General features: G+C 49.4%; 1 protein-coding gene across 1 annotated transcript in view; it reads left to right on the top strand.

Moving 5' to 3' along the window:
- The window catches only part of adkb (adenosine kinase b), a gene marked incomplete at its 3' end in the record, with an annotated part of 103,635 nt that overhangs the window by 23,480 nt on the left and 57,165 nt on the right, over nucleotides 1–22,990 (top strand). Inside the window, exons 5-6 of the mRNA XM_084455870.1 lie at nucleotides 19,324–19,496; nucleotides 22,271–22,379. Of these exons, the coding sequence (XP_084311996.1) occupies nucleotides 19,324–19,496; nucleotides 22,271–22,379 (282 nt within the window). The remainder of the gene's footprint in view (nucleotides 1–19,323; nucleotides 19,497–22,270; nucleotides 22,380–22,990) is intronic.

Raw genomic sequence — 22,990 nt, 5'->3', positions numbered from 1 at the left:
ACAGCAGGTGACAGACAGACACTAATAGTAATGGCTCTTATCAGTGGCGCGCCCGCACTCGCTTTTCACACAGCTCTGACATCCACCTCCTACTCCGCCCCCTCCATCTAGCAGGGGGCGCGGGGAGCTCGCTGGGCTGAGGCGGCGCGCTCAGACGGAAAGATCCTGCCAAACACCGGTCCCCCTCACATATAAATTGCATCATTAACATCGCGCCAGATTATTCCAGGCTCTCCCACCGGCTTTACGGCAGCACTGGCTCAACTTAACTGTTCGACTCAGCCGAAGACGTTTGTTTTTTTCTTGAGTGAGTCGCACTCAGATGTTCGGCACAATTCCGCGTGCTCTGTATCGCTCCCGAAGACAAACCCAGGCCCACTTTTTATTTCACTGAGAGGTTCATTATTTGATCCAAAATGCAGAGTCTCACCTCTGAAGTCTCGCTGTTATGTCAAACTTTAGGAATAGAGTTCCCATGTGGAAAGCTGATTTTCATTAGGCAGAGAATTGTCTTTGTTGTTGGCCAATTGTCAGTAACAGAGATAACGTATAGGACAGCAGTCTCAGTAAGGCCTCATTATGCTTGATGTAGATTAGCCTATAGAAGGTGGCCTATGATCCATTTTGCCTCAGAGGGAGGTCCTAGAGCCTAATTGATATCTGGACTGCAGCTGGGCAGACCTCAGTCCTCAGTTCAGATGGCAATTAACTCTGTAATTACTGTCCGGGGCCGGGGTTAAGCTTGGGGCGAGGGGTTGGAGCAGCAAACATTTTTATATTCAGACCCCCATAGTCTATTATCCCTCCTCCCTGCTCCGGTTTTAACTCGGGGGAAGGAGAATACATTACACAAAGCCTCTTGGCAATTACTCTTCAATGATTACCCTCATGCTATATAGTTGGTTTGATTAATCTGAAATCCACCCTGTCCGACCGTGGCCTTGGCGCTGCTTACCATGCAAGTCAAATTTTCACCTGAACAAATGGCTCCTTTAGACAAAAAGTGCCAACCTTTTACTTTTTACTGGCTGTTTGGAAAAAGAGGGGAGGGCACAACCTCTACAGTAATAACAGACACATAGACAAGCTCAGAGTAATAACATACACACAGACAAGCTCCTAGAGTAATAACATACAGACAGACAAGTTCATAGAGTAATAGACACATAGACAAGCTCCTAGAGTTATAACAGACACACAGACAAGTTCCTATAGATTAATAAGACATACAGACAAGCTCTTAGAGTAATAACATACACACAGACAAGTTCCTAGAGTAACAACAGACACATACTTCTATAGAGTAATAACATACACACAGACAAGTTCCTATAGAGTAATAAGACACAGACAAGTGCATAGAGTAATAGACACACAGACAAGCTCCTAGAGTAATAACAGACATACAGAGAAGTTCCTTTAGTAATAACAGACACAAAATCCTAGAGTTATAAACAGACATACAGACAAGCTCCTATAGAGTAATACCAGACATACAGACAATCTTGTAGAGTAACAACAGACACACAGACAAGTTCCTAGAGTAATAACAGACACACACAAGTTCCTAGAGTAAAACACACACACACACGTTCCTAGAGTAATAACAGACACACAGACAAACTCCTATAGTAATAACAGACACGCAGACATGCTCCTATAGAGTAATAACAGACACACAGACAAGCTCCTATAGAGTAACAACAGACACACAAACAAGTTATTGGATAATAAGAGACACACAGACAAGCTCCTAGATTAATAACAGACATACAGACAAACTCCTGGGTTCACAGACACACAGACACACTCCTAGAGTTATAACAGACACACAGACAAACTCCTGGGTTAACAGACACACAGACAAGCTCCTAGAGTTATAACAGACACACAGACAAACTCCTGGGTTAACAGACACACAGACAAGCTCCTAGAGTTATAACAGACACACAGACAAACTCCTAGAGTTATAACAGACACACAGACAAGCTCCTAGAGTTATAACAGACACACAGACAAACTCCTAGAGTTATAACAGACACACAGACAAACTCCTGGGTTAACAGACACACAGACAAGCTCCTAGAGTTATAACAGACACACAGACAAACTCCTGGGTTAACAGACACACAGACAAGCTCCTAGAGTTATAACAGACACACAGACAAACTCCTGGGTTAACAGACACACAGACAAACTCCTAGAGTTATAACAGACACAGACAAACTCCTAGAGTTATAACAGACAAACTCCTGGGTGAACAGACACACAGACAAGAAGAGCAGGAGGGGTGGGGGGGTCAGAGTGGTTGGTGGAGGGTGGAGGGGGTTCTTAATAGTGTTGAATAAAGGAACATTTATTTTTGTGCTTCAGCCTGTAACAGCCCCAGGAAACAGCCCAGTCTCTTGATCGGGAGCAAATCCTATTAACTTACAGCGCTCCCACTCAGGGTAATGGGCTCCACCTTGAGCCTTGGGAGAGCACTTTCCCTCTGACACACTGATACCCGTGTCTGGAGGGCTCAGGGGCGGCGAGCCCAGCGCCGGGCAAAGACTAATCAAGTCAAACAATCTGCCGGGCTGGAGCAACACGGAGTGAGGATGTTGATATCCAAGTGAGCTCGTTTCCCAACAGGCCTCTTCACACGTTCCTAACCCAATACCGGAGGATCAGCGAACGGGATCAGTTCAACGTCGGGTTATTCGAGCCCCTGAGAATTGTAAAGCGATCCCCGGGCAGCTTTCGCTTTCTCAGGAGTGATCAGAGCTGTCGACCCCGGTAGAGGCTCCAGGAGCCGGGCCAGCGGCACGGAGCTCCAAGGGGCCTCCGTTCATTACTGGCCAATAACGCCATGCGTGCGCGCGTGCGTGTTTTAAACTCACTTTACTGTATGTGGATAACCGCCTCTCCGCCAGCCAGCTCACAGAACCCAACTTCAATATATCTCTCTATAAAAACATGAGAAATATCCGTAGTTTATTATTTCATGTTTTGGAAATGGCTGGTGCGAGCAGAGAGCTGCCACACACTGTAATTATCGGGAGAAATGGGAGCGCTTTATCAAAGCCTTACTCCACCAATTAAGAGACTCGGCTGGATTGAAAATAGCCTTTGTGGGTGGCGCACAGCTCTTCATCCGTTGACAAGCAGCGAACGCCTTGTTTCCTCACACATCTTTTTAGGTATTAGCACCTCCACGAAGCAGTCGACTCGACAAGCCCCAGCCGGTCGGAGCTCCGGTGCACTGGTGGGGTGGGGGGGGGGGGGGGGGCATCACGGTGCTCAATGCCGCGTGACTCCCACTGATGGATCACCCCCAGCCTGGTGCGCCTTCATAAATCCATGTTCAGTGACGTGCTCCTCTCCTGTCACTGTTACCCCTTGTGCTGGCTGTCATCCTGCTGTCTTATGGCTGCAGAGTTACACTGCACACCTGTCAGACACAATTTATGGCCGGCAATTTGCTGTGTACCATGGGAGTTGCAGTTTTTTGACAACTTTTTTTTAATTTTAGTTTCTTTTTTTTTTTTAAGCACTCAGATCTAGGGCCTATAATCCGGTGACGTTTCCCTCACAACGTATTTTGGCCGACAGCGAGCGCAGCCGGCCTTCAACGATACGCTGCCAGCCTTGATTTATGGAAATGAATAACAGAATAAGCAGCAATTAGATGTTTACTGTGCCGTACTCTGGTGTCTGTGCAGCTAGCGCTCGCTCTCACAGCGAGTCTTATCGTCCCCTAAAGACGGGAGACGTTCCAAAATGACAGCCTCTCATGTCGAACAAGTCAAGCTGATTCAGTGAATATTGAAGAGGCTCCCACCACATGTTCTCTCGCATGTTAAGGGAGCCGCATTAACCTTGTTTTGATTTCCATCTCTTTAGCAATTAAGATAATATGTCTAATTAGAATTTTAATGTACTGCTGTGAGATTTTTGATAATTGTGCAGAATTCTCTGCGGTGATTTTCTGTCTTCCTATTTGTCTTCCCAATGAATTCACGTCTGATTAGATCACAGCTATAATCAGATTTGAGTTCCACTGTAAGACACCCTCCCACATGCTTCTGTCAAGCTGAGCTACAGCATTTAGTGAAATTGTGAAAAGTGACATCTTTATGTTACAGCAAATGGAAGAGGTTGAGTCCAGGGTGACATATTGTGTGCCTCACAGAAAGCACCTTAGTGCCAGTTAGTTATTGCAGTATCAAAGATGTTTCCACAGCTTAAGAAAAGCAAACCTACAGGTACTGTATGTCTACAGCTCTTAGGCTATGTGCGTTAGTTAGGCTATTGTTCCCATGAGAATGTAGCAATAGATATTGTTCCCATGAGAATGTACCATTCATACTTGTGGGCCACCTTAATGTTGGGATCACTTTCCCATGGTGGTCCCAAGGCTTTCACCGAGCTCCGCCTCTCTCTCCCATTCAGCTGTTAATCGCTGTGGTTCCATTAAGTAAAGAGAGGCTTGTTAAGTCAGGTGCCAAGACCACCTTGGCAAGAACTAAGATTCTTTTTCACCAGAGGAGTATTGCACTTCCCAGTAAAAAACAAAACAAAACATGATTCTGCTTCTTTACTAATTATTCCTCATACCCTCTCCTCTACTGTATGCGCCCGCTGTACATTAAGCAGCTAGATGCCATTTCCTGCAGGGGCTTGAGCATCCTAGTGCTTTTTTTTGCTTTGTTCGGTTTCCTGCTTCATTGATTCCAGTGTAAACAAGTGAAACCCCAGTGTACCTTCCAGTATAAATAAAGGTTGAATTGGAATTGATGTCAATAAACCAGCCGACAGTCCCCTTGGCCTTTGACTGTCACAGGACAAACTAGTCAATATTCACAGGAAAATAATATATTTGCCATAGCTACCACCATTATCAATACACTGCACCGGCGAGGCCATGGTGTGTGGGAGACCCTTTTGTGGTTTGAAAAAGCCCACCACAAAGGAATTAATGACGGGTCCTTCTAGCATAATTGTCTAATTATGCCGGGCAGATGGGGCAGTGCTTTAACTAGGACATGTTGTGCTACCTCTCCAGATTCTCCACAATAACAGGAGAACCAACGTGACAGCCTCTTCAGTAGAGAGTGGGAGGCAGAAAAAAGAAAGGGAGAGAGAGAGGGGGGGGGGAGTGTAGGGGAGAAGATGGAAAAAAACTAGGTCTGTCACTGAGCCATTCCTCCACTCGACATGTTACCACAGAAACAAATGTATGGTGTAAACACAGTGCGGATCAGAGCTCCTGGGAGGTGAATCACGGCCGTGTAATGAGGTTGGTGAACACACTGCTCCCAGCTCCCCGCCCGGGCTAACTCAATACTTAAACCCCTAATTAAAGAGAATCGGCCACTCGATAATTGATCACATCGGTCGCCTCGGCGCACGCCGCCACTGTAAGACTTTGACACCCCCTGTTTATTAGAGCTGTCGGCTTTGTGTGTCTCCCAATGAGAGGGGGAGGTGGGGAGAGCGGGGGGCGGCGGTGGGCGGGGCAGGGAGGGGTGTAAACGCTGAGCAATTAAATCCCCGTTCCTCCAAGCTGTGTTTAAGGAGCGGCGGGACGGCGGCTCGCGTCTCACAATAGAGACGTCACTTTGATTGGCAGGCGGCGTCCAGACCGGCTAGGGCAAAAACAGGGATTCTCGCATCCGAGGTGGGGCAGCCGTTTTGAGGGCGTCAACTTGACTGCTGAGTATCTGTGCAATTACCCACACCGCGAGGTTGTCTGCAGAAATCTATAGCCCTGAGCCAGGGTCCTCGGGTCTTATAGAATACAGATTAATCATGTAGGATGAGTTGGGGGACTCTGGGAGTTGGCGCGCGGTTCCGGTGGCGGAGGATGCAATGAAAAGGGGGTTACTGTACAAATATAACACATGTACGCAGTAAATGGGGTTAGCGAGAACACAGCATCCACACCTGCGCGGCAGACAGGGTGGGTAATCACAGTGGGGCCCTGAGCAGGTGCGGTTGCGTCGACGCGTACGCTAAGATGTACGAGCTTGCGCCGTCGTCCTGGCGAGCCAGTGTCTGCCACCCTCCTCCCCTCTCTCCTGGAGGTGTGGTGTTAAAACCTGCCCCGCTCTACCTGAGAGGTCTTTGGCCCGGTTTTCATTCCTGACTCTTTCCTTCAGCAGCCTGTCTGGCCTCCATGCCTTGTGATCCTACCTCTTAAAGCACCGGTTGTATTTATATTTTGCTACTCTTGCACTTTGACTTTAGCTCTAGGTTATGGTCTTAGTCACTTGTTTAGAAAGGAGACTTGTGAGTTCTGGCGAGTAGTAGTACACTGACTACAGCTACATTAAATGCAATTATTATAAATTGCTTTGGATAAAAGCAATAATATTAATATTATATATTAATATAAGTAATAATATTAATTTTTTTATATTATTTTTTTTTGTAGTAAGGTACCCTACAGTATAAATCCCACTCTATTGGATTTGTCATCATTAGCGATGCTGAAATATAGTCTGTGCTAAGTATCATACAGTACAGTTTGTTATATTTTCAAAAGTCTGACACCAAGGCAAGTGATTATAGTTTATCTATGTTTGATGTTTTTGTACAGAATGATCTGATCGTTCTGCTTTGTCTACAGGCTATGACCCATTTGGCAGCTTGCCACCCAGAACCATATTATTACAAAGTGGGTGTAACTTCCTTGTGCCAATCACAAACTGCTGCTGTAGCACTTCTACATTCCTGTGGCTGGCAGCTGTGATTTCTCTGACAGCCTTTTCAAGAAACCTGTTGGGGATTTCCCGTCATTGACAATTAAACGGCTCCCCTCACACACACACACACACACACACACACACACACACACACACACACACGCAGACTGGGTGATTTCAGGATGCACTCGAGGAAGAATTTGACTGCACCTCTGGATGTCGCCGTCCTCGCCAGCTGTGTGTGACCTATAGATTTCCTCCTGCTGAAAGAAGCTAGCATGCCTAGCATATTCCTGTGACATTATCACAGTCACAGTCTCATTACCGCCACACATGTGGGATGGACTGCAAACATATTTATGTTGTGATGATTGAAGAGATGGCCTTGCTTTTTTTTTTCTTCTTTTACTGCTGAAATGACACTGCTAATTGTCAACTTGAGCTTCGTTCCATTTACTGTAATTCATTAGGGCTGCTTGTGTTATGATTGTAGTTATCTTGAATTGGTACTCAGCTAGGAAAGGCCACTCATAGAGCACATAGGTCTACCTCGTATACTGTGCATATCGCACTTCTCAAATCAGGTTTTTCATTGATAAGCAGTTGGTACCTGGAAGTTCCCGTGGGGATTATTCAAGTTCAACTACTGTACCATTGCCCACACCCGAGGCCAGCCAGAGTATGTATGGGTAAATACTTTCCAGCCAGAGTATGTATGGGTAAATACTTTCCATAGCTAAATTAAACACGTCATCAGTACAGTTGTTGAATGGCTTTTCTAGTTTTCGACTACTCTGAAACTGCTCTGCAGAATGCAATATCTTATTAGAGCCACTGCTACTCCAACAACATGTGAAATGTATACACAATTACTAAATGTACAAGATATATTGTTGTCTATCAAAACAATCAATTTAATGTTCATACATTTCATTTTCATCCACCTGAGTTTGTTTGTTGTCCCGCTTCTGAGCCTAAGTCTAAAAAATGAATGGGGGTGAATGGGTGGCTGTGTTTGGGCAGCTGTGTGGCCCCTCTGGGCTCTCCCCTCGCATTCCCCAGTCCAAACCCCATGCCTCTAGCGCCCCCACACGGGGAGCTGGCTGGTTTTAATTAGTGGATCCGCCCCGGGATTCGGATCCGTTCCAAAATTTAATGGGTTTTTCCTTGGCCCATGCTGCACCCCTCCACCGAGTTTCATGAAAATTGGTGTGGTAGTTTTTGCGTAATCCTACTAAATAACGAACTAACGAACTTACTAACTAACTAACTAACTTACTAACTTACTAACTAACTAACTAACTAACTAACACGTTCCTATAGGCACAGAGAGCTCCACTTCACATTCCTATAGGTACAGACAGCTTCACTCTGCAGTGTTGACTGAAAGCTCAGTGAACCTGCCCAGCCAAAGCCAACAAGGTAGACGAGTGCGGATGCTGTTCAGAAATTGGTTTGCTTTTTACCTCATAAGGAAAGCTGGCTTCACCCCGAATGCCTCTCTCCCTCTCTCTTTTTCTCTCTCTTTTTCTCTCTCTTTTTCTCTCTCTCTCTCTCTCTCTCTCTCTCTCTCTCTCTTTCTCTCTCTCTCCCTCTCTCTAAACACTCACAGCCAGAATCAGTTCCCTGTGCTCCACTTTGGGTTTTTGGTTCCCCAGGAACGAAAATGTGTGTGTACACTACGCGGAACAAAATACTGTATATGAACTGGATTCAGATACTGTAGGCCATGTGTATATATAGGTTAGGAAAACATTCCTGACAGCGATATGCAACCATTCCGGTAAATATTAAACATGGGGTGAGAGTCAGGTGAATCTGCGTTGGCTAGAGACCCATCTCTTAAAGATTATTAGTCTACTGTCATTTCCAGAGGAAAAGGGCTTGCAAAATGGAGTGAGATCAGATTCTGGGTTTTGGCGGAGGGAAACCAGCTGGCATGCGGAACAATGTCTAAATAGAATTCACATTTTTCACTCCAGATAGATTTAACTGGAGTGCATTGTCCTAAGTCTGGCTCAGCTACCAAGCTGTCTAGAAATGTGAAAGGCACAACCGCAGGGTTTCTGCGTATTAACTTTATTGGCACACGGGGTGTTGTATCTGGCAGGGAAAATCCGTTTTGAGCAATGTTTTGATATGTACGCAGCAGTGCATCTGCTACAGCCCTGCGTCTTTCTCCTGACCTGCAAAGCGTTAAATAGACCAGTAATATTTTCCCCCTTTCTTAAAGCTTAAAAAAAAAAAATACAGCATACCAAATCATTAGCATGGATGAAATCCAGGGCTTTAATAGCAACCAGCCTGCTGCACTTCTGTGACATTGTTATTACAGCAATCCACAGGAAAAGTGAGGGGGGTTGAAAATGTATATTTGATTTATAGCGTAGCTTGAATTTATGTCCCGACTCTCTATAGGAACGCAACTGATCTCTGCTGCTCACAGAGAGAGGCCCCGGAGCATCTGGTAGTGGAAACATCGCTGTATCACACAGAGCTCCTCCCGGGGGCTCCTCTCTCTCTCTCTCTCTCTGAGCTTAACCGCCAGGAATTTACACCTGTAGGGGATATAGCTTTACTATGTCTGTTGGCCAGCTTTCAAGTCTGGCTCCTGAGAAATGATCAGGCGATAACGCTGAATGAAACGGACGGAGACGCAGATCGATGGGTCACACACCGCACCATTGTTGTTTACCGCAGTGCCTTTCATGCCTGCTATTTAGCTGTCCGCTAATGCAAAGACAGGGCTTCAGACGGAGTCGTTATGTACCTTGCTTTATCATGTGTTAAACGCTATTTGATAGCGTTAAGTGTCCGTTCTGTATGGCCGACGGTATGGCGCGGATATAAACAACTTTTATTTGCTCGGCTAGAGTGCCGTTATTTATTACGAGTTCACCCCTCCAACAGCATGTTGACGAGAGCAGAAATATACTGCTCACTGTCGCTCTCCTTGTCATTGCGGATGCCCATTTCATCCTTGAGATGCCGTATCCGCCAGCGTTATTATCTACTTGAAGAAATGATACGGATACCATTCTTTATGGTTTGGTAATAAATGCCCTATTTTTCATAGCGGCTGCGAGATGTTATTTATCACTGGCTTTGTTCATGGGGATTAATGAGACCTAACTGTTGGAGTTGCCTGGTGTATGCCACCAGCTGAAGGAATATGGAAGGTTATCAGAGCCATAAATTGTTTGTCACGACGCACTGCAGCAGTGAGTAGTCCTGAATGTTACTGCATGTTCTCCCTGTGAGCCATCAGAGGGAGAAAAAGCAACTTCTTTAAGCTGGGAGGTTGATAAGGTGTCATTTGATAGTGCAACTCTGAGGTTCAAAGCAGGCAACTGTTCTTAAATCTTCTTCTTATTACTGTACATTGCCTCTGTCTGCTTCTAGCAGGATGATGGGCTATTGATAAGCAGTGCAATGTTCTCTTTCTCTCTCTCCTCTCTCTCTCATTCCGTCTGGTCTGTCTCTCTCTCTCCCTCTCTCTGTCTGGTGCTCTCCAGACAGAAGTTATTGCTCTGCTAAAGCCCGAACAGTGACTGTGCACTCTTGCATTTTAACTGTTTTGTCAGTTGCATTCATCCAATTCTGTTGTGTCTATAAACGGGAAATTAGATTAGGTGTACAGTCTGGTAGTAACGTCTGGTAGTACGAGTGCCATCTATTCCCACCCGACTGCAGCAGCAGCAGTACTTTCATCCCGGCTTATTTTCTGGAGTTTAATCTATTGAATAAATTGCCCCTTTAACCTGCCATGCAAGAGGAAGCCATCCATGCATTGTCCATGATCCAGGGAGAAAGAGAAGATTCACTCTATTAGTGCAATGATAGGGCCTTTACTGTGGCAAGCTCCCTGATTGAATGGCATCCTTCCCAAGGTCAGGCGCGAGTTAAGAGCTATTTTCTGCTTACCTGTGCAGCGAGCCGGCCACAGAATCAGCACACAAACCGCCGCTACACCGACGGGCTCTGTAAGAGGAGAAGCTCGTCTCTGATATTTCCAGCTGCGTAACATGAAGAGAAACCTGCTTGTCTGCAGAAACGCCGGGACACAAAGGCATGAGTGATCTGATAAGTGGGATCTTTCCGCCTCGCGTGAAGACATTTTGGAATGCTGTTTTGCGATATTAGCCAAGGACTTAACCGTATCCTCCTATTGTGGCTCTGTCAAAATAATGCGGTCGGTTAAGTGCGGTTCAGCACACGCCGGTCGGAGCCAGAGGTCACAGGGTCATCCCGGGACGACGGCCTCCTTTTGACTGCTTGTTTCTACAGTAGATTGAGTTGTGTTCCTGTTGATGTCAGCCTGTTTTCGTTGAGCGCATAAGTGGCCCAAATAACGTACTCACAAAATAATTAACGGACTGTATGTCTTAGGCCGGATTCATAGTTGACGCAAACTACATAAGCGCAAGCTTCGCAAGGCCACGCAAGATCTCGTTGCGTCCTTGCGTGTGTCATGCCGAAATTTGTCACTTGACGCAAGCAATAGTACAATTCCTTGCGTTTCCACAAAACAAAACACAGAACGCAAGCTCTCGAGCCATGTTGGAGCTTGCGTTCACAACGTAGCTTGCTTTGTTTGCGTCGACTATGAATCAGGCCTTAAGCTGCTTACAGAGACTCACTGTACGTAGGGTACTGTATAATCTTTGGTAAGCAATACATTGTGGCGGCAGCTGGTGAAGCGCAAACATGGATGCCATGTGAGAGGAGGAGGAAGGCGCCTGCGTGTTCTACCATAAGGACATGCTATAAAGCTCATCTCACAGATTCTCAAGAACACCTTGCAGGATGCAGTCAGACGACCATTAGGCCCGGCGCCAGCGTTCTGCTGACGTGTCGGAAGTGAATTTTCTGCGTTGCCACGTCAAATTTACCCGGGCCTGACCCACAGCGAAACCCGTCCACCCCAGGGCTGTCACCCGGCGCGGGTTAAAAAAAATCAAATAAAAGAAGCCGCTCCGGATCACCCGCGCTGTCACCGAACTCCACGGGGGGCGCCGCCACCTCCGCCAGATCAAAGCACCGTGCAAATCCACCACGCGGGCCGGAGGAGGGAGTGGGGTGGGGTTGGGGAATTGGGGGTGGGGGGGGGAGAAATTCACCTGTGACACGGGGACCAGGGCCTACGCAGGGAGAGAGAGAGAGAGAGAGAGGGAGAGAGCACAGCTGCACTCCCACACCAGCTGGAAACCCACGTTCCACAGATAGGATTAGAGGCTTTAGCTCCAAAGGTCCCTCATCATCTCCCTCTCCGAGCCTTGTACGGCAACAACCCCCACAAACACAAATGCCACTTTATGATCAGCTAATACCCACCCCCCCCCCACCCGCACACACACACACACACACACACACTGTAAATCAACTCGTGTTTTTATAGACCCCCATTGTGTCTGCAAATAAACCAGGGATTGCCGCCCAGTGTCTGGGGGCTCAGCCCGTCCTACTGACCCCTGCTCCAACGCGGTGTGTGTGTGGAGGTATCTGTATCGGTGTGTGTGTGGAGGTATCTGTATCGGTGTGTGTGTGTGGAGGTATCTGTATCGGTGTGTGTGTGTGGAGGTATCTGTATCAGTGTGTGTGTGTGGAGGTATCTGTATCGGTGTGTGTGTGTGGAGGTATTTGTATCGGTGTGTGTGTGTGGAGGTATCTGTATCGGTGTGTGTGTGTGGAGGTATCTGTATCGGTGTGTGTGTGGAGGTATCTGTATCGGTGTGTGTGTGTGGAGGTATTTGTATCGGTGTGTGTGTGTGGAGGTATCTGTATCGGTGTGTTTGTAAATGGTAAATGGACTGCACTTATATAGCGCTTTTCCACCTTAGCGGCACTCAAAGCGCTTTACAATGGCCTCTCATTGACCCATTCACACACACATTCACACACCAATGGCGGTAGCTGCCATGCAAGGTGCTAACCTGCTCATTGGGAGCAGTTTGGGGTTAGGTGTCTTGCTCAAGGACACTTCGACATGTGGACAGTCGGAGCTGGGATTCGGACCACTGACCCTTCAATCATTGAACGACCCACTCTACCAACTGAGCTACAGCCGCCCCTAAAGGGATGTGTGTGTGGAGGTATCTGTATCGGTGTATGTGTGGAGGTATCTGTATCGGTGTGTGTGTGGAGGTATCTGTATCGTTGTGTGTGTGTGGAGGTATTTGTATCGGTGTGTGTGTGTGGAGGTATCTGTATCGGTGTGTGTGTGTGGAGGTATTTGTATCGGTGTGTGTGTGTGGAGGTATCTGTATCGTTGTGTGTGTGTGTGGAGGTATCTATCGGTGTGTGTGTGTGAAGGTATCTGTATCGGTGTGTGTGGAGGTATCTGTATCGGTGTTGTAAGCCGAGCCGAGCTGCTGCTGCATCACTTGGGCTCGGACCCTCAGGGCAGCCAGGTAAGAAGGGGGCCTCTGTTGTGGAGCGAGAGAAAGAGAGAGAGGGGGGGGGGGGGGGGGGGGGGGGGTTAGTATCTTATTTCAATCGAGACAACATCACCTTGTTTACACTGTAAATAATTCACCCCCCTCCAGCAGCAGAAAACAAATCAAGGCTGTGTGTTTAACAAGGAAGACAGGAGGGGGGGTGAGGGGGTCCTTTTTAGATAAACTTGGCGCCCGGAGATAGCGACCCCATCTCCTATTCCTAGATCCTCCAGAGAGATGTGTTGTGGGCGATATTTAGCGTGCTCTCTCAACTTGCCTTGCCCTTTGATAGCTCTTTGAGGAGAGGGGTGTGTGTGGGGGGGCGGGCACATTCTTGTCGTGTTTAACATCAGAACACGGTGTTCCCCCCGGGGTTCTATTCCTAAGAGACGCCCCCCTCCATTCCCCATCCCTGTCTGTGGGATCCAGGGGCGTCCTGTACTGGGGGCTGGAGGTGGCGAGTCTCCCGACCGTACCTGCCCCTGTCTGGTTTAGAGCCCGTCCGACGTCGACGCGGACAATCTTATCATTGTCATGCTCTCCAACTGCCAGTAAACCGACCACACGATGGCGGGATGATGAGACGACAGCGCGAGACCGCCTCTACTGCGGGGCGACTTCTGAGGGAGGCACGCCTGTGATCTGGGCCTTTCAGCCGGAGAGATACGGTCGGAGATAAGGACCACGGCGTTCTGTCTCCCTCCTCGACAGTCCGTCCTCGGCCCAGGCGCTTGCTCTGCTCCCTGCCTCCGTCAGTAATTACAGACAGCGTTCGACTGAACCACTGGCAGAGAGCTTATCCATGCCTTTGACTGATAATCAGCTCATTATCCTGTTGATCATTTACAGCCCCCCCCCCCCCCCCCCTCTCTCTCTCTCTCTCTCTCTCTCTCCACCCCTCTCTCCCTTTTCCGTTAACTGTGTCACTGAGGCAAAGCAGTGAGCCTGCTAATAACCTGGCGGGGAGCCATGGTGACTAGTGGAGTTAAAACAGGGGTCTGCTGGCCGCGCCCCCCCCTCTTCACACTCCACTCCACTCCAGGCCCCCCAACCCCACTTATCCCCCCCCCCCACCCGGAGAAGGGGGAAAACACAACAACATATAGCAACCCCAGCGCGAGCAGTGCCCTAGCACCCCAACACGGCTAACTGTGCATGAAATTGAACTGATAGGAGTTATTGACCAGAAGCTCTGGCCCCTAAGAGCTGGAAGGAAGGGGGTTGTTGTGTGGTACCTGATTGAGTGAAAAACTCTCAGCCCGTGGCTTTGATGGCTGGCACTTTACAGGAAAGAGTGATTTAATGGAAGCTGCCAGACCTCATCAGTGTCAGAGTTCTTGACGGCGAGCCCCCCCATCCCACCCCCCCGACCGTGCTTTAGCAAAAAAGTGAGCTCTCGTGACAGGTCTTGATAGACAGATGTTTTGCTGTTGTTTTAACTACATAAACGTGGATATTGCTTCACCTCTGGCTCTGGAGGGATGGAGGGAGGGATGGAGGGAGGGATGGAGGGAGGGGTGGAGGGGGCGGGTGGGGGGTGTTGACTGGGTAGTCAGAGAGGAGGAGGAGAAGGGAGTAGATTGTTACCGACTACCTCAGGAGAACAGCCCCCCCCCCTCGCATACAGCTATTCTAGGCCTCTATAAATAGCCTATTGAATTTGCGGCAGGGTTGATAAGCCTGTAATTAATGTGTCCGTCATTAGGCACGGACAGGCCCCTCCTCCTGGGGCCCAGGCCAGCGAGGTGGAGTGGCGGAGGCGGGGCGCTGGCCGGACCACTCCTCTCCCGCTGCTCTTGCTTTAAGGGTGAACCCGAGCGAACCGGACGCTTAACCGACCGAGTCTGAGAGCTCCACAGGCTAGCTGCTCAGCCGGGTCTGGGCCGCTCGGCCGGGTCTGGGGCTCTCGGCCGGGTCTGGGCCTCTCGGCCGGGTCTGGGCCTCTCGGCCGGGTCTGGGGCTCTCGGCCGGGTCTGGGGCTCTCAGCCGGGTCTGGGCCGCTCGGCCGGGTCTGGGGCTCTCGGCCGGGTCTGGGCAGCTTGGCCGGGTCTGGGGCTCTCGGCCAGGTCTGGGGCTCTCGGCCGGGTCTGGGGCTCTCCCGCAGGCATACTGCCGTCTCTGTTGCGAGGGATCGAGGGAGCCGCGGCATCGTCTATCAACCGCTCTATCTCTCTCTCTTTCTCCCTCTCTCTCTTTCTCCCTCTCTCTCTCTCTCCCTCTCTCTCTCCCTCCCTCCCCCTTTCTCTCTCTCCCCCCCCCCCCCCCCCCCTCTCTCTCTCTCCAAACTTTCGCAGCGGCGTCTAAGCTGCATCAGAATTGCATTGGAATTGCATCATTAATGGTGTAGAAATGATTCTCAGCGACTGGTAGAAATCCATTGACCCCTGAGGGAGACTGGAAACAAGACGATGTTTTTACAAGGGTGGGTATCAAAACTAGAGGTCCATAACTACATCATCAATATACAGAGTGAGGGGTGTGAGGGTGTGGAGAGGGAGAGAGAGACGCTGGAAGAACAGAGAGGGAGAGAGAGTAATAGCTTATGGCGTTAGTGGGGGTCTGGGGCCAGAATCCTGAACGGTGTGTCTGTCTGAGGCCCGCCCGGCCTCACCCGGGCAGCGTAATTGGCCTCCCGGAGGCCGCCATGCAAGGCCGCCCGCCCACCCGCCTGCGCGGTGAAGAGTGGCAGCTGCTGGATGTTGAGGCCCCGGCCGGGGTCAGCTCCCAGAGTGGGCCTCCATCACATCCACAAGATGTCATAATTAATAGCTGTCTGGGCCCAGTCGGGGGGGGAGGGATTGTGTGGGTAAATGGAAGCCAAACATGAAAAAAGATGCCAGACTTATCCTCCACTTAACATAATGTGTACTTATCACCATGTTGCCCTGAGCTAGTAGACTTCCTCTGCTCCTATCTTCTCCTCCCCTAGGTTCCCTCCTCTCCCTCAGCCTCCCCCTCCTCCTCCTCTCCTCCTCCTCTCCCTTCTCCTCTCCTCCTCCTCTCTAGTCCTCCTCCCCTCCTCCTCTCTTCTCCTCCTCCCCTCTTCCTCTCCGCCTCCTCTCTTCTCCTCCTCTCCCCACTCCCCCCCCCTCCCTCCAGCCACCTCTCAAGGTATTTTATTTCCCTCCTTCATATTTGGTTGAGGTTCCTCTTCATGTGCGTACTGGGGGGATTTGTCGCCGTGTCGTACCGTGGGACCCTGGTTAGTATCTGGGGACCGGTGTTCTCCCTAGTTAAGTAAATATACATGAGCTGCTGCCTGAGACACCGCAGACTCCCAGCACCTCCAGAGGATCTGGTAATTCTCTCTCACACACTCTCTCTCTCTCTCCCTCTCTCTCGCTCTCTCTCTCTCTCTCTATCTCTCTCTCTCACACACTCTCTCTCTCTCTCTCTCACACACTCTCTCTCTCTCTCCCTCTCTCTCGCTCTCTCTCTCTCTCTCTCTCACACACTCTCTCTCTCTCTCTCTCACACACTCTCTCTCTCTCTCCCTCTCTCTCTCTCTCTCTCTCTCTCTCTCACACACTCTCTCTCTCTCTATCTCTCTCTCTCACACACTCTCTCTCCCTCTCTCTCTCCCTCTTTCTCTCTCCCTCTCTCTCTCACACTCTCTCTCTCCCTCTCTCTCTCCCTCTTTCTCTCTCCGTCACTCTCTCTCCCTCTCTCTCCCTCTCTCCCACTCTCTGTCTTCCTCTCTCTCTCTCATTCCCTCTCTCTCTCCCTCTTTCTCTCCCTCTCTCTCTCCCACTTTCCCTCTCTCTTTCTCTCTCTCTCTATCTCTCCCCCTTTACCTCGCTCTCTCTCTCTCCCACTTTCCCTCTCCCTCTCTCTCTCTCTCTCCCCCTTTATCTCTCTCTCTCTCTCCCTCCCCTTCTCTCTAACATGCTGCCTGGGGCCAAATATGTCTCTCTCTGTCTCATCTGCTGCTCAATTTCACTGGAGCTGCCCCTCAGTAATGAAGCGCCTTGATGTACATTTGCCAATTTCTGCCTGTGCCACTGCGGTGTAATTGGGGATGTGACTAAGCCTGAATACCCGGCGCTGGCCCGGGTGACCTCCCGGTGACCCTGCTCACAGCGCCCCTGTCATAATGGAGGCATTATCTCCCCTAATCTGGTCGCGGAGAGGGATTGTCTGCAAAGCTCCTGGAGGGAAAATGAATCGATCTAACCCCCTTCTCCTGTGCTGGACTGAGAATTTATTCTTTTTTTTTTTTTTTACATGCTTGTAATGATGACAATTTATACATATTTCCATATCTCTGTTTTGTGTGTGTATGTGATTAGGGGGTGACTAGACAGGGCTGGTGTGTACGTGCAGTATGTGCATGCTAGCATTTAAGCGTTTGTGCATGTTCTGAGTGTGTGTATGTGGAGCATATGTGTGTAGTAGTGCATGTTTTGCGTGTGTGTATGTGGAGCATATGTGTGTAGTAGTGCATGTTTTGCGTGTGTGTATGTGGAGCATATGTGTGTAGTAGTGCATGTAGCCAAAGCCCATGTCTGCATGGGTACACTGTGTGCTCATGCATTGCGCGCACACATACACACACACACACACACACACACACACACACACACACACACATGTGCTCGTGCAGGTGTGTGTCTGTTAATGACCCTGTAAAATGACAAGCTGAGCTGGCAGGGAGAGCCAAGCCTACGGTCACACAGAGAGAGGGGGGAGGGGGAGGGAGAGAGAAAGAGAGAGAGGCGGGGGTGGAGGATAGGGATGGAGGGGGGAGGCGCTGTGATTCACCATGCTGTCACCAGGGGGACAGGGGCCCCTGAGTGGCCCTCTCTATTCCCACCTGAGAGGCCTGCAAATGGAGGGGGCCGCTCTGTCATTATTTACAGCCTGCAGCTCCTAACCTTGGATTCCCAGCTCATCGCAGCTAAGGGAAAATCTGATTGGACTTGACGTGTTCCCGAGCCGGTGACCTTGATAAGTGTGAGGTGCCGGCAGCGGGAGGAGGCAGGGGGAAGAAGTGTGCGCTTCTGTCTGCTTTCACAGTGCGGATCAGTGTGCGTGTGTGTGTGCGTGTGTGTGTGTGTGCGTGTGTGTGTGCGTGTGTTTGCCTGTGACTCAAGCTGACACATGGTAAGGGCGCTCCTGGACAACCGAGACAGCAGTCATATCTGTTTTTATTACTGTTTGTTTAGTGTCTCTCTCCCTGCAAAGATTCTCCATCATATCTAATCCGCCATCATTTTAATTGGCTCCAACAGTCTGAAAACAAACCTGAGCCAAACAAAAAGCCATTAATTGTTTTGTTCTTTTTTTTTGTTTTTGTTTTTTTCATAGGCAACTCTTTTTTTTTTCCTTGTGTCTTGGTTTAGCCAGAGAGCTGGGGGCTGAGAGCACAATCACAGCAGCGACTCTCTTCGGACGCCGGGGTGATGAAAATGCATTTTCCAGCCCCTCTGAGATGCTATTTGGTTGTGTGAAATGATTAATTTCACACATATGCGGGTCATCCCTGAAAGCGGCTACATCTCATTCACCGGGGGCCGCCGTCAGCAGGAAAACAGGAAGCCGCAATAAAAATGAGCAAACATGGCAGCGTTGTGCGTCAATAAATCTTTGGAGGTTAAACCCGAGAGCAGGAGGATTTGAGCGGTCCCCTCTCTCATCAACCAGGTAGAAAGTCACTGAGTACATCGGCGCTGTCAGTACCGTGGAGGAGAAGTAGCCCTCGACCAATGAGAGGGTGTCTCCACGGCCGGGTACATACACACACACACACACTCATACACACACACACACACACACACCCACACTCTCACAGAGTGCTTATGTTTGCAAAAGTGGGATGGAACCTTGAATTATGGGGTTTGTGTAAATAAGGTGATCCGACTGTTTTTAGCTGGGCCTGCAGCAGGGAGTGCCGGTGCTAGAACAGAGGCTCTGTGTGGAGCAGGGATAGGTCCCGGGTTTGTTTATGTCTGCCGTTCACAGCCTTCAAATTTTAAAATTGCAAGCTGTGTGTGTGTGTGTGTGTGTGTGTGTGTCTGGGGCTGCGAAGCTACAGTGTGTGTGTGTATGCCACCTCCATCAAGACAAACTCAAACCGTGGTCCTTATAAAACACTCTTATTTTGTATGTTGTGTTTACCATTAACAGCTTGTGTGATGTTGACAATTCAATCTTCTGCACCCCCCCCCCCCTCCCAACCCCCCACACACACACCCCAGTGGATGATCCAGGAGCCCCACAAGGTGGCCACGTTCTTCGGCTGCATCGGCGCCGACCGCTTCGGGGAGATCCTGAAGCAGAAGGCGGAGGAGGCCCATGTTGACGCCCACTACTACGAGCAGAGTGAGGAGCCCACCGGCACCTGCGCCGCCTGCATCACCGGAGACAACAGGTGAGCCGCCGCCGCCCTTAGCAGGAAATGGACTCGGATGACCCGCCTTTATGAGGGGTGGGGGTACTACCAACCAATGGGATGAGAGGGTTTTTGGCGCATCATTAAAGGGAAGCCGTAGCTCAAGAGGCCCCTGGAAAGAAAACAGCAGCCGGGTTCCTGGTCTGGTGAGGTGTCATCCATCTCCAGCCTGCCTGACACCCCCCCCACCCCAGAGTGTGAGATGGCAGTGTGTGTGTGTGTGTGTGTGTGTGTGTGTGTGTGTGTGTGTGTGTCCTCACCTATCAGGCTGCTGGGTTCTCTCACGCCAGCATCATCATCATCAACACGTCTCAAGACAGAGCAGAGATCATAGCCCACCGCCAACCGACACACACCGCTCTCCACTCCGCCCGGCTCTTGACGCGCTAAGTGTGTGTGTGTGTGTGTGTGTGTGTGGATCGATAGGCCCCCTCACTAAAGACTCCTCCGTCTGGCCCTTCATCCCCCACCACTGCAGGTGTCAGTCAGCCAGCCCTGCTCTGCTCTGCTGCGCCGGCCCCAGCCACGGCAGGGCCTTACCCAGGGCTGGTTTGATCTGGGCTTCTGACATCTGAAAAGGTCACACGCCGTGCTCAGGGAGAGAGGAGAGGAGAGGAGAGGAGGCCGGCCGGTATTTCTTACAGGTGTTTAACAGACGGCCGGGGAGGGCAGGGGAAAGGGCGCCGGAGGGGCCGCGCTGGGGCCAGAGATGATCACGGTGGAGGATTTGAGCCGGCGCGTGTGTGTGTGTGTGTGTGTGCGCGCGTATCGCAGCCCCCGAGCCTTCATTAGCACCGCTCTCCAGGAGCTAGACTCCCCCCCCATTTCCATTTCGTCTCAACTACTTATTCCATTTCAGTCCTTATGAAATGTTTTAAAGGACATGTTTGGAATTTAGCATTATAAGCCATGTTAAAAAGTGTTATTTACGATCATATACAACAGCCGATATCAAAGTTTCGTCAAACTGTGCACTCTTGAGATATAGCCTGTCGCTGCTAACACACTCAATGGATCCATAGGTGCATAGATATAATCCCTCAAAAACACCATAAACTCTCATTTTCAAATACGGTATACTCACTGAGTGGTCACTGGTGTCTGTTGATTTTTATTTTTTTTAATCGCCACAAGTATGCTACCGAACGGGTTTTATTTCTCATCATAGAACTATTTTCACCTTAGGATTGCTTTGCAGCTGGTATTTCATTGATAGTGTTAGGTGGTAGAAGTGTTTGTTGACAAATATGGGAAGCGGATGAATCTAAACATCTCTGGCTTTGTTGACAATACATATCAATGGATATAATTTAATCAATAAAACCCAATCGGAAGCATACTTTGTGACATTTTTATCCCCAGAGCATCAACGGACACCACTGACCGCTCGTGAGTTTCCTGTCTTTGAAAACGAGAGTTTATGGTGCTTTTGAGGGTTTTATCTATGTACCTATGGATCCATTGATTGTGTTAGCGGCGACGGGCTGTATCTCAAGAGTGCACCATTTGACGAAACTTTGATATCGGCTGTTGTATATGATCATAAATAACCTTATAACATGGCTTATAATGCTAAATTCCCAACCTGTCCTTGCATGATACATGATATAGGTCATGTTGCTGATTATCAGTGAGTCTCCAATGGTGTCTTGTTAGCTAGGCCGTATCGCCTTACTTAGTTTCTCACTCGCAGACGTTCTATGATCTTTTTAGTATCCCCAGCAGACTTACCTGTCCACTAGACTTAGCGGGTAATGACACTCATTTTCCCTGTCACAGCTGCACTGACGCCCCGCCCCACCCTGCCCCCCACCCAGTCCATTTCTGGAATGCAGGTCAGATACAGTCCCCAGCGCAGCTGTCATATCATAGCCGTCATCAAGCCCTCGTCCGCCCCGCGCTAAGTACCGTGGCAGCGCGCTGTTCCTCTTCGATGCTAACGGTGACAAACAGGTTTTTTCAGCTCGGCCATGAGAGAACGGACCTCCCTCCCTCCCAGCCGAGGTGTCCCTCTCGTGAGCTCGGGAAATAGCTCAGGTTCTGAGAATTCCAGCGATTTCTATTTGTAGTCAGCGGTTGGTTTTACCCGTTTGGATGGCCACTCCATAGAGGAGTTGAAACATATAAGGACTACCAGTTGAACATGTTATGATGATACACCTGCTTCGCTCTACACAGCCCCATGTCCTTGACAGGAGTGTGCAATTACCGCTGTAATGCTTTTCTGTTGCTGTTCACCCTTAGTTAATGACGGACTTTCAGAGGTCATGTAATAATATGACAGGTTTGAGATGACTCAGTGTTGGCCCTGAAAACCCCCCCTGCCTCTTTAATGTCTGTCTGTGTGGACTGTCTGTCTGTGTGGACTGTTGGTCTGTGTGGACGGTCTGTCTGTGTGGACTGTCTGTCTGTGTGGACGGTCTGTCTGTGTGGACTGTGTTTGTGTGGGACTGTCTGTGTGTGGACGGTCTGTCTATGTGGGACTGTCTGTCTGTCTGTGGGACTGTCTGTGTGGACTGTCTGTCTGTGTGGGACGATGGCCAATTTTTAAAGTCGAGAAACTCCCAAAAAAACAAAAACCTTTCTTTCACCTTGGCCCCAGACGTTCCCAGAAAAACCCATTATCATCCTTTTATACCGCGGAAGAACAAAGGAAAGTCTAGGCTGCGGGTGTTTTTAAGGGATGTTTTTTGAGGCAAAATTAAGATGGATGATAAGCGGAGCGGAAGATTTATGGGGTCTGTCTCCGGCAGGTCCCTCGTCGCTAACCTGGCAGCCGCAAACTGCTACAAAAAGGAAAAGCACCTGGACCTGGCCCGCAACTGGGAGCTGGTGGAGAAAGCCAAGGTCTATTACATTGCGGTAAGTGAGACACTAGTACATCCAAATGACGGTTCCCCCTCTAACTACCGTTGCCAGAGGAGGAGGATGTGATGTTTAAGAGGCTTTGTTCAGGAAATGTCTTGCCGAGCCTTTCACATTGTTAATACACTCATTCAGCCCTTTGTTGAGCCCGATGAGCTGTGTTACCTATTGAGACAATACCGCACAATTCTCCTGTTTTCACAGTGCGTCTTTGTGTGTGGAGGGCACGGCTCAATGTGGAATCGTCGTGCATGTAATGGATTCATTCTTGGTTTGTGTGTGTGTGTGTGTGTGCTTTTTTACAAGGCGACAAGCCAACAGGTGCAGCAAGAGTGTGAAAATTGATTATATGAATTTATATCACATCCCCTTACAGACGTATGCTTACGCACACACGCGCTCACACACACACACACACACACACACACACACACACACACACACACACACACACACACACGTACACACACACACACGTACCCCACCAGTCTCTACTCACTGAGTTGGGGTAGAGTGGCCCAGCCATGCTCATGTTTCACTGTTTGGGATTACGTTTAATTCCGCTGGATCAACCAGGTCTCTGATCTCTGGTCACGACGATAGCCCTG

The sequence above is a fragment of the Borostomias antarcticus genome, assembly GCF_949987555.1.
Source record: "Borostomias antarcticus genome assembly, chromosome: 22".
NCBI lineage: Eukaryota > Metazoa > Chordata > Actinopteri > Stomiiformes > Stomiidae > Borostomias > Borostomias antarcticus.
This window is presented reverse-complemented; position numbering and strand designations above follow the sequence as displayed.